Here is an 11,810-nt window from a genome sequence, read left to right as displayed (position 1 = left end):
GCAGGAATGGGTGGCTGAAATTTTCTCTTCTCTCCCCCACTCTCTGGAGATGGAGTTGATCCAAGAGCAAGGATTTTTTTGCAAAGGCAGAACTGAGTCTTAAATAACTCAGCAATGTTGAAATAGTCCCTTCTAATGACATTTAGATGTTATACTATACTGTGAGAAGCCAATAGAAATCTCAGCTGTTAAAACGCTCCCCATTACTAGGGCTTTCCACATACAGTCCCATATTCTCAAGGGTCACAACACAGGACTAGAGACTTAGTGGCATTTTGGAACTTTGCCTTTGAACACTTATTTTTAGAGATGTTAAATCCAGCCTTGTGTGCAGTATCGATGAGTGCAATGTTTTAAGGTATTTTATTTTATATAAATTCAGTTCTCAGGATTGGTGATACACGGTATACCCTGACACACAACCAAAATGTTTCACCTGTCCTCTACGGGCTACCTGTCATGACAGTTTCAACACTAGTGAAAGCTGTGATTTTAGTATTAAGGCACCCAATATTAAGTCCACGGTAATAAAAATACCTTTTCAAAGAAAAAGGCAAGAAAAAAAGGCAAGAAAAAAAGGCAGATGCGTTCTTAGACTGAAGTATCTCCACATGCATTAATAGAATATTCTGAGCAATATGAAGCTTCATCCTAGCTTGTGCTGTAATAACCTTCCTATGATGACAAGTCCTTAACAATATCACAGACATCATCATTATATATAAAATGAAGAATTTAACATGTCCAATTTTAGGCAGTCAGTGGAAAGGCTTATTAGAAATTCTCTAATTATCTGGAAGCCTCACAACTACTTTCTGGCAGCATGTCTCCCCCTCGGTCTTTAGGACCACACATTTAAGCGTAATGCTATGTCAAGGTCAAACTCCTCTGCCTCTTAATCTTTCATACTACCTCAACAAGGCTGCCTTGGTATTCCATTTCCAGGGACCATTAATTTCTTATAAAAATCGTAATTGGCAAGACTGAAAATATATCTTATAACTCAGAGCAATAGCTGACTGCTTTCAGGATCTCTGCAAATCTTTTTGGTAACATTCTCAGTCTGAGAATATCAAAGGAGAAACATACTTCAAAATGCTGCTTGACCACAAAGTGAATTAATCGCTAGTATAACTACTAACGTCACAGTGACCACTACTGGAGAGCCATTTCAGCCCGTTTGATAAACGTATCAAAAATCTTGCTCACAATTAAGAACTTAAATGGCAAAGGACAAAAAGAGGAGGAATGACTCTCAGCTACTCCTGTTCACCAGCCCCATGTGCTGTATGATTGTACAAAAGCCTGTGCCAGCTCAGAGGAACATACACCACGGCAGAGGAAGGAGCAGCCACCAAGCAAGCAGACTTACTTCTTGTAGCAGCAGTTCTCACTTTAAAGTGCTGATTTAACTATGCTATGTTCTGACTCACTGTCACGTCTTCTAGAGGATGTTACTTGGAACAACAAAAACATTCAGAAAACTCCAACACTATCCCAACTCGTAAGTTCAACCAGAACTACTTTCTTCCTTCCCTCAGTTACACAAAGCCCATCAGGTGAGATGGGCTACTGCTCTCCCACCTCTTCCTGCAGGACTGCTCAGTGACTTTAAATAGCAGCATAAGCAATTAAGTGTCTTTGGAGTCACAACCCCACTCCTGATGGGTCATTACCAGTGATCATACACACTTCTTTGGAAGCTCCCATAGTCTGAATTAAGTTTAAGTAGTCTCTGAAATTTTACTCTCCTAATTTTAAAAGCAGTGCAACAGGCTAAAGGGTCAATAGGCAATGGTAGAAAATGCAAATTTGACACGATATTTTCTTAAATCCTCATCATACATTAATTTTGTCATATCATCAATTCAGCAACTTCTACCAGAGCACTTAAATATGCAACAAGCAGCAAAACAATTTTCTGCAGGGCTCATGATTATACTGTTGTAACAGAGAAAATTCAAAGCATTCACTGGGCAATCTTCTGTAACACTGAAAGCTGATCAGCCAGTATTGCCCTTGTCCTCTTAACTTCCAGAATAGGATAAGAAAGACAAACAACAGCATTAATATCAGAGTTTAAGAATGTTGCATAGATTTTGAAACGAAGTGTGTTGAAGTTAATAATTTTTTTAACTGATGTATTCATCATTTTGGAATACTGAAAAATCTCTCAGCAACTAACACTGAATACATTTTTATATCAATTACTGGAATTTTGTCCACGTATACTACTATGTTCCCACACAACATAAAGGATTTTCCTTTTTATGAAAATCAAAAGAAACCCCTGTACACATTTTAGTCTCTTCCCTCATTTCACTTTCACATTAGATAGAATTACAAACTCAGATTTTACTCCACTATTATGGTTTAACAGTAAACACTTATTACTGTAACACTGAACCCATCCTAATACAAACACAGCACAAATTATTCAATAAAGTTAAAATCTCTCCCCACTCTCCCTGAATATGGTAATATACATGGAATAATTTATGCTGTATTTACTAGGAGCTTTTTTAAACTCACAAGACTCTTTTCAGTTGCCTCGAATGACTGTTTCAGTTTCAGCTGCTTCTGCATTAGACACTAAAAACTCAATACCTCCATTAGCGGAATTTGGTAAAGCAAAATTGTGTTTGCTAAGGAAGAGCATCAATTACTCCTCAAGTAAGAGCTGGATCCAAGTAGGTCTGAGATGTTTACTTGATTAAGATGATGCTCAACTGATATTAACTGGTGAGACTTCTCACTAAACTGGAGCTCTGAATGCTAGAGCTGTATCTCTGAATCCGAGGCTGTACCGAGTGCACGCGGGCACACCTTTCTGTAAAAGGTACCCACACAAGCACGCTGTTAAGCACCTTGTAAAGGAGCTAAGCAACCCCTCAACTATGAGCAGCAGCCATGTCTAGAACGGACCCCTGTCTGAAACACAAACTTCTGTCCCTGACATGAGCAGGGTATGTCACCGCCCTACGCAAGATCTCAGGACAGCATTGATGTGTCACATTTCAGCAGAACTAATTCCATTTCAACGTTCTCCAGGAGCTCAGGAACTTACTGTGGCAAGGTCTCCTGCCACCAGCTTTTCCTGCCTGGTTCAAAGCTGGGAGCTGATGTTTCTAAGCCACTTCCCCAGGTATTTAGCTAACTTTGTAGGAGAAGATGCTAGAGTTTTATTGGCTCAACACATGTTAACACTGCATCGGTCACCAGGACTACAAAGGACTTCTGGAGTCAAGTGAAAGGGTCATACTATTGCCAAGCTATTAAAAAGATTAGATCCCATCACAAAAGTACAATAACCCACTTCGTCACATTCTGTTTACTGATTGCTGCATTTTTTCCTGCTTATGCCTGAAGACATATATAAAAAGCTTCCAATGGAGTTGTTAAATATTTAGGTTAAAAACTCTGACTGGTCTGGAAGAAAGCTGAAAATCCATAATTCAAGTAATTCCTAATTTTAGTAGCAAATGAAAACTTTCATGAAGAAACCATATACTGCCTGGAACTGTAAAATAAAACAGCCAGCAGAGAAAGCCATGTATCAAGGTGGATTTTGTGTTTGATTTTTTTTGACTGTCAATTTCTTGGTCTAAGTGACTGAAGAACCACAGGCCCTGTAAACCTACTCAAGTCTCCAATAACAAAGCACTTCTCTGGGCTCCAGCAGCTCTACACTTGACATCATTTGTTTACAGAAGACAAATACTTGCCAATTTTAAATAAAACAGGATTCGGCCTGTTGAAAACAGACAGGTGTCTACAAGAGTGGCTATTCCTGTGTCTCCACGCTAACTCGTAGTGTTATACTAGCAGTAGGGCAGCTTCACATGGCTTAAAAGATCCTGCTAGGAACGGTCAAAAATGAGACTGCAGTATGTAATAATCTCATTAGCTGGGACTGCTTCCTAAAAGGGAATGCTAACAAGCTCCAAAGTGCATCACGTTAAGCAGTATGTTTTATTTTGAATGATTTAAGAGGAAATCTCATCACTTCCAGTGCAGTTAAATCCTAGCTCACCTACTGTATCTACTTTCAAGATTAGTTTGTGTGCAGGTTCTTCACCACTTTAACCTTTTGCCACATGCTTGCGTAACTGCTGACTTTGCTGGAAGAGCTGGCACAGCAATCGCATACCCCGGATCAAGAAAGCCCAGCGAGGAACTTGGCTGATACATGCGAGTTTGTTGAGTGGTTTGTAAAAAGGTGAAAATGTCCAAAAAGCAAACAGTAACATTACTTTCTAAAGAAGCTTATTAGCAAATTCTTTTTATTTTGAAGTCATAAATCTCAGTGTGATGATGCCCATTTTTTCCAAGGGACACTAAAAGAGTCTTAATGTGCTGAACCAAGATTTCTTTATTAAAACAAAAAATTAGGATTTTAAATACCAGACTATGAGCAGAGAAACTCTTATATGAAAATACCTCTCTTGACATTTCTGTTCATTTATCTAGTTCAACGGAAAAATGTTACCAGCTTCCTGAGAGACACAACTGGACAAAGCTACTACTGTGAAAATCTAATAAAGAAAAATCCTTTCACATCTTCTCCTGTTACTCTGCTAGGAGATGCACCGTACAAACATACATCTTCACTAAATGCACTGTTAGATAATTTTTATCTCAGTATTAACAAGTGGAAACATTTACGGATACTCAGAGACTCAGGGAAACACACAGGCTGGCGTTTCTCCTGACAGCTGAAACTAACACCATTTCAGGAAGAAATGTAGTGCGAGGGTAATCTTGTGTAGAACAAATGCTGCGGAACAGAGTCTGCCCTGAGTCTACCCTCCTGGACAAGGCAATAATCACCAGTAAAACAATAAAATCAAAATGAGATGAGGAGAACACGTAACCATAGATTCAAGAAAATACTGCATGAAAACATAAGGTTCAAGCTCCACTGAAAGACACGTATCTTTAACGGAAACAAAAAAACCGTATCTGGAACCTTTCACAAAAGACACAGAAATACCCGTGCTTCCTGAAATCGCAGAGTAGACAGCACTAAACCTTGTTACAGGAGTTGACTTAGACCCTTCATTTTCTTCAGCTCCGGTAGCAGAAAAACCTAAAAGGAACACCTCTTAACTCCACGTAATGCAGAAGGTTCACCTTGCAAGTTCTGCTACCAATTAACCAGCATCTCTAACACAGTCGAGCTTCAGTTCTGCAGAGCATTTGTCATGTTCATTAACATGCTGCAGGACCACCAGACAAAGTGCATTATTTGAAGCCAGGTTGAAAGATGTGAAGAACAGAGACAGTAATCTGGTGATAGATACCAGATTTGCTCCAGAAATTAGAATAATTACCTGGAGGCTTAAGAAATGCATTTATTCTGAAAAATAAGTGAGATAGGTATTCAAATCCTTTTCACATTAAGACAGTAATTAACTTGTTAACAACAGGACGTACCTCCTTACAAGCTTACGTTTTTGCGAAGCAGAGATGCATGTATTTTACAGATTAAAAGGCTCATGCAAATTTGAAGGATTTCTGAAAGAAGTTCTGGAAGACTTTTACTGTCTTTCCATTTTAATGGCAATTAGTGCCTAGGCAAAGGGAAAAGACTGAAGGAGTGGAGAAGCAGGCAATTCTCCCCCCTCCCTGCACCCGTAAGACTTTTCTTCTGGTAAATGCCTGCCAATTTGGAATGCAGTGTGTGGATATCTCAAGACTAGTCATAGCATGTACTTCTTGTATACTTCTGCTGCGTAAGACACGACAGGAAGATGAAGTTACAGGAGATGATGGGAAGATGAAATACTAGAAGAGATACTTGAGAGACAGAAGAGACGAACTGCAGAAAACCAGAATAAATTTCTGCAGCTCATAAAACAAGTTTGTTCAAGACATTTCTGGAAGAGCTCTACTTTAAATCAGAACTGAACGTGATTCAACATACTCACATAGTTATCTGCCTTTCCTGTACAGAAAACCTTAGCGATGCCTCCTGGTTTACACAGTAACGCATGATACAGACCACTACTTGTGAAAATACTCAGACGACAGAAGGTTACTAAGCTGCACTCCAACAGACTTTTTCACATGTTTTTAGACAAACACTATTTTAATTAGAGAGCTAGCAATCGGCAGCAATCAAAACAGGCACAAAGCCTCGAGCAGTATTATACCATAGATTATTAACTAGGAACATAGATTTTTCTTCAGAATGTATTTCAGTCTTCTAGTCTAAATTTGCTGAATACCTGCTTCATTGTGTGCTGGTGGCAAAAATTATGGAAAGTACAAAGCTAGAAAATACTTCGGAGCTTTCAACTGATGGTTTTCTCGCAAAATGAATCACCAACCACTAAATGTGTCATTCATCCAATTTTCTTCTTGGCTTTGTTTCACATTAAGGACTGATAAATAACCATCCCTTTAAAGCTCTACGATTGTTTGCTGGATAAACCCAGGGGCTACAAGATAAAAAAACCCTGAGTAATATAACAGAGTTAAAATCAAATTCTCAACCATGCAAGCTGAGAGAAAAGCTATTTGCTATCTCTGGAGCAGAGTGCAATGGTAGCAGGGAAGAGCCAATGAGGCTGTTAGCCCTTAGGGATCAGAGGGAAGTAATCACCGGCCATGAAATGCTGAGGAACGATGTGGACATGAAGAAAATTGTGGTGTGCCTTAAGTATTTAAATTTGAAGTCTGACTGGGCTTTCCCCAAAAGCTTCTGAGCATGCAAACTATCCTTTAAGCCTGACATAATCAGCAATGACCCTAACAAAAGGCATGAGCTCCCTACACTAGTCTGTCCTCCACTTATCTTAGATGACAAGAATACAAGACAAGTAGGTATTTCTAATTGCTGCAAACACTCAGAGATAGATTAAATAATTAAAGCTTGTTACAAGCAGCCAGGGCCTTCAGAGAGCTTACCTGTTTCTGTGCTGATGCTCCCATGTGCACCTGGCAAAACTTGACTGCCTGTTCAAGTGCTGCTTCTTCATCCACCTGAAAAAAGAATCACAACTAATGAAGTCGTGATTGCTTAGCTCATATATAAATCTAATTAAATTCAGATAAAATGGGGATGTAGAGCATGGGACTAAGGGGGAGAAGCAGCACTTCAATGCAGGAGAGTGATCTTGAGTTATTCACGAGTATATATTCAAAGACACACAACTCTCTCATTACAAACTACCACTTAGCGTGAAGAAACCTCACATACATAAGGTATTACAGCTCTTAACTGATTTCAGAAATTTGGTTCCAAAACATGAAGGGTCCTACTTTTCCTGTCCCGAACCCACCCAGCAGTGGTCTCATCAAGACAGCGGTTCTTCAGGAGATATTTATCTCCCCAACTTTTGAACAGATATAGGGCCAATTTCATGCTACCTGGTTTGGCAATTGTTGCTATTCTATAATCATGTCAGAATTCACATAGGAAAATTTCAGTGAGGAACAAAATACTTTACCTGTTTAATCAGCATGTATGTTTCAGACATGATCTTCTCAATTTTACCAAGGTCATAGGCCATAACTTTCTGACCTTGCTGCCACACTCGATAAGCATCGAGCAGAAGAGTCTTCCCAGACTCCACATCCTCAAGTAGTTTCCTCTTCCTGCTTGATCTCTGGACAGGTTCTTCTGTAGGTACTGCCTGAACTACTCCTTTAGCTGCCTGCTGCTGATGTTTTGAGCTGATGCTCAGCTCTTCCAAAGAAAGTTCTGGAGTCCGGCTCTCTGGAGCTCTCTCCTTTGAGTTCCTGCCAGACTGAGGACGGTCTGGCTCACTGCGTTTACATGAAGAATCAATTTTTTCAGGGTCATTGGAATATCCATCAAGATCCATAGGCTCAACTGAACCAGGCCCAGGGAGCTCTTTAATTTCCTTGTCATTCTTGTCCTCTTGTTCCAGTATGTCCATAGCATTGGGAATGTGTCCCTGGGTCACTTCCTTTACTCCATTTTCAGTGTTATGTACTACTCCATCCGATAAAACTGGTTTTTTGGGAAGGACATCTTTCCCCTCTTCAGCACTAGTTTTATTAGACACGTCTGTTGTCATCCTTCCTGAAGCAAGGTTAGAAGACTTGGAACTCTGATCTTCTGAAACCTTAGTAACAACAGAGAAGAATGACTTTTTTTATTGAAATCAAAGTATTTAAGCACAGCCACAACTACCATGAATACTGACGAGTACTTTATATTACTGCCTCTGCTGAAGAAAATGCATTTATTCTATCTTCATTCTTGTTTGTTTCTGAATATCAATAATCCAAGCCACAAGTCTCACAATTAAAGTATTTTTATCAGTTAAAACATGACAGAGAAATCAACAGCACAGGCTGAACAAAAGCTGCAATGCTGTGGGGTTTTTCCCCCCCTCCCTACTTCAGTCTATGCTGTGGGATCCAACCACAGAAAATCCAAGGCACAACATTTTCTTCTAAAAGTATTGCAATCAAAACTGAACCTGTTTCTGTTGGCAGCTGCAGATCAACCTCAAATTATGAATCTTTCCCTTTGGTTGCTCTTACATAACTTTCTTCTTGTTAGTAGATCAAGAAGTACGCTAAACTCTGCTACTGTGTTTTATTTTTTGTACCTTTAATTTGGTGATGGTCCAAAGGTAGAAAGTCTCAGTACTTCATTTCTTTCAAAAACTGATGATGATATGATTCTTCCATCCAGATTTACGAACAAACTATTTCAGACACAGGAGTTCCAGTGTTCTTAAGGATGTTTTTATTAACTTGGAAAACCCTTAGGAACAGGCTCTTCCTTGAATGAGTTTACCAAATAAACTTCCAATTTCCAGTTACTTTAAGCTGGAAATTATTTAGTCTCTATATGACTTCTTAAAAATTAAATCTAAATTACAATTAAATGTAATAGAAGGTGTGGTGCTGTGAAGGACTAGCAGCTAAAAATGCCTAGGCATGTAATATCTAGTTGCCTGGTTCTGTTTTGAAAGAGGAATCTTAGTTTGTTTTAAAAGGGAATTTCCAACAGGTCCTACCTGAAAATGTAGCTGTCCTTATACTCTCTGTAACTACCCTAATTGAAATTTAAGGGACAGTCACACCAAACTTACTGGAACCCATTCTCAACAACCATATTTGTTACTGGATTTCAAAAACTAAATACAGTAATGCTGGAAGAAAGTTTTCTGTGTAGTTGCATATAAACAACAGGCATTAGAAATAATGATAATATTAGAAATAACATTAGAAATAAGTGATAATAGTGCAGCCCTTCAGCCTCAGGAGATCTAGGAACTGACTAAACCAAACCTAGAAAAATCTAATTACTAAGTCAACAACCATTAAACGTCCTGCTGCCTTACCTGCGTCAGATCGTTTAGCGTGTCCTCCAACACTTTCACTGTAAGCACAAAGGCTTGTTGGGCCAGAACTTGGCGATCTGCATCACGCAAATACTTCCTGTGCCACAGTCAGATAACAGACATTAAGCTAACTGCCAAAAGCTTCTAAGACTTCAAAAGCAAGAACCAGGGCATCAAAAAAACAACCAAACAAAACCACCAACACAACAATTTTAAAACAAGTTAGAAGAAAGCAAACGCAGTTGCATACTGAAATGTAAGAGCTTGGCTGTGTTCCCCTCCACTTTTCCCCTCCCCACAATCAAAGATGACATGCCTGAAGCAAAAGACAGCACTACCTAAGATCGTTTAGCGTGTCCTCCAACACTTTCACTGTAAGCACAAAGGCTTGTTGGGCCAGAACTTGGCGATCTGCATCACGCAAATACTTCCTGTGCCACAGTCAGATAACAGACATTAAGCTAACTGCCAAAAGCTTCTAAGACTTCAAAAGCAAGAACCAGGGCATCAAAAAAACAACCAAACAAAACCACCAACACAACAATTTTAAAACAAGTTAGAAGAAAGCAAACAAAACACACACAGTTGCATACTGAAATGTAAGAGCTTGGCTGTGTTCCCCTCCACTTTTCCCCTCCCCACAATCAAAGATGACATGCCTGAAGCAAAAGACAGCACTACCTACAAACAGAAGGGAAGAAAAGAGAACAAAACCAGAACTAAAACAGAAAACAAAACCCCGAATTACAGTTTTCTTATATTAAGTCTTCTGTGCCCCTCAAATACCAGCTTTTTGTTCAAACATTTTGTGAAAATGAGTGTTTGTTAGTGACTCCAAGCCATGCTGAACTGTCAGATGGTTTTCATGTCCTGGATAAACCACGTTATGTGAGATAAAGGACCTCAGCAAATCTCCTCTTGTTGGTCATATCAGCTGCCTTTGAATCTAGTTTTTTTTAGAGCTAAGACACCAGTGTGCCAGTAACTTTTTTCCTATTTAGTATTATTAAAAAAAATATTTTATATGTAAAACTTATTCACTCTGCTGCTTTATTTAATTTACTAGAGCATTGTAACTTCAGTGTATTCTGACACGATGCTTTAGTCACTTTCAAGGAAAACATTTCCGGCCATCAATCCTGTCTAATTTGAGTTTGATGGAAAACTGAACTTCTATTTCAGAATTGGCTGGTTTTAATGAGCGGGCTAAAAATCAAGCAAATAATTTTGAAGTGTACTATTTCAATCAAAAAGCCAACATTTTTGGTACGCATATTTTCTCTCTACTGTATTACATTAAATTGGTTATTTTATGGTTTGGTTTTCAGACGAAAGATACAAACCCCTGACTTCTCATTAGTTCAGTAATAACTAAAGGTCAGCTAAAAGTGCCCTATTTTTAAAAATAGGGCTGTTACAGACATATATAAGACACACCCAAAATATTTGCATTTATAAATTCCTGTAACGATTGCAGCTCACCATGGCTGGCGGTCACCGATCCAACATGTCAAAATTACTTGTTTGTTAAATTCAGTCTAGACTTATAAATAACATAATATTTTTAGCAGAACTGCGGGCTTGCTTAGGACAGAATTTAAACCTTCTATGGTCCAGTACTTCTGATATGCTAAAAGTCAAACTATTTTTGGCTTCAAGTTTGCTGAAGATGTTGCAACATATACCTAGACATACTACAACTTAAGCAAATCTACATGCACTCACGCCCAAAATCACATGAAGAAACCTTCAATACCTCCAACTCATTGCCATCGATCCTTAAGCATTTGTCAAAAAACTAATTTCAACATTTCCCACTTAGCAAGCTACGTTGCTTCAATGTTTTCCTTAGATGTTTATTTTTGTCTTTCCATTGATAGCAATCTGCATTTAGTTCACATTAAATGATTTCTTTTTTCTTAAATAAGGTTAATGCAATTAAAATTAGATCACTCCTGAATAGGATAAGCTTTTTAAATAGCATCAGCTGCCAATAGGCACATACCCATTGTTCAGTCATCAAGGATTACAGGAAGGCAGGATGCCTGGGCCATGACCTCCCTCACTGGACATGGCTCTTATGCAAGAGGCCAGCAGAGGAGTGCAGAAGTCACGATGCTCTATTCCACCAGTGAATCCCACATGACGGAAAACCTCTGCAAGTCTGTCAAGGTAGCTGAATGGCTGCTCTGAGCTTCCAGAGAAATGCAGAGACATTCTAGACTCTATTATGGAATTGTAATTCTGAGAAAAGTTAACCATCATCTACTACATTCCCCAGGGAATCTGTCTAAAGACTTATTTCCTGAACTAAGAACATCTTTAAAGAAAATAGCTACACAGTAAACAAAATACATTCAAAGCTTTACAAAGTAATGGATTAAAATAAATATATCGTACTTTCCCTGATCAGGGGTCCTCTGTAGCATAGATGAGACTTTCAGCAAGGTGTTGTAATCCTTTAGTTGTGACAGCACATTT

The 11,810-nt window shown here is 38.8% G+C and overlaps 1 protein-coding gene across 1 annotated transcript in view; it reads right to left on the bottom strand.

Moving 5' to 3' along the window:
* Window positions 1-9,760, bottom strand: part of LOC104494638 (calcineurin-binding protein cabin-1-like) — a gene marked incomplete at its 5' end in the record, with an annotated part of 31,622 nt that extends 21,862 nt beyond the window's left edge. Inside the window, 4 exons of the mRNA XM_010137501.1 lie at window positions 6,913-6,987; window positions 7,455-8,096; window positions 9,330-9,426; window positions 9,668-9,760. Coding sequence (XP_010135803.1) covers window positions 6,913-6,987; window positions 7,455-8,096; window positions 9,330-9,426; window positions 9,668-9,760 — 907 coding nt within the window. The remainder of the gene's footprint in view (window positions 1-6,912; window positions 6,988-7,454; window positions 8,097-9,329; window positions 9,427-9,667) is intronic.
* Window positions 9,761-11,810: the final 2,050 nt, after the last annotated feature.

The sequence above is a fragment of the Buceros rhinoceros genome, unplaced genomic scaffold, assembly GCF_000710305.1.
Source record: "Buceros rhinoceros silvestris isolate BGI_N320 unplaced genomic scaffold, ASM71030v1 scaffold5746, whole genome shotgun sequence".
Classification (NCBI taxonomy): domain Eukaryota; kingdom Metazoa; phylum Chordata; class Aves; order Bucerotiformes; family Bucerotidae; genus Buceros; species Buceros rhinoceros.
This window is presented reverse-complemented; position numbering and strand designations above follow the sequence as displayed.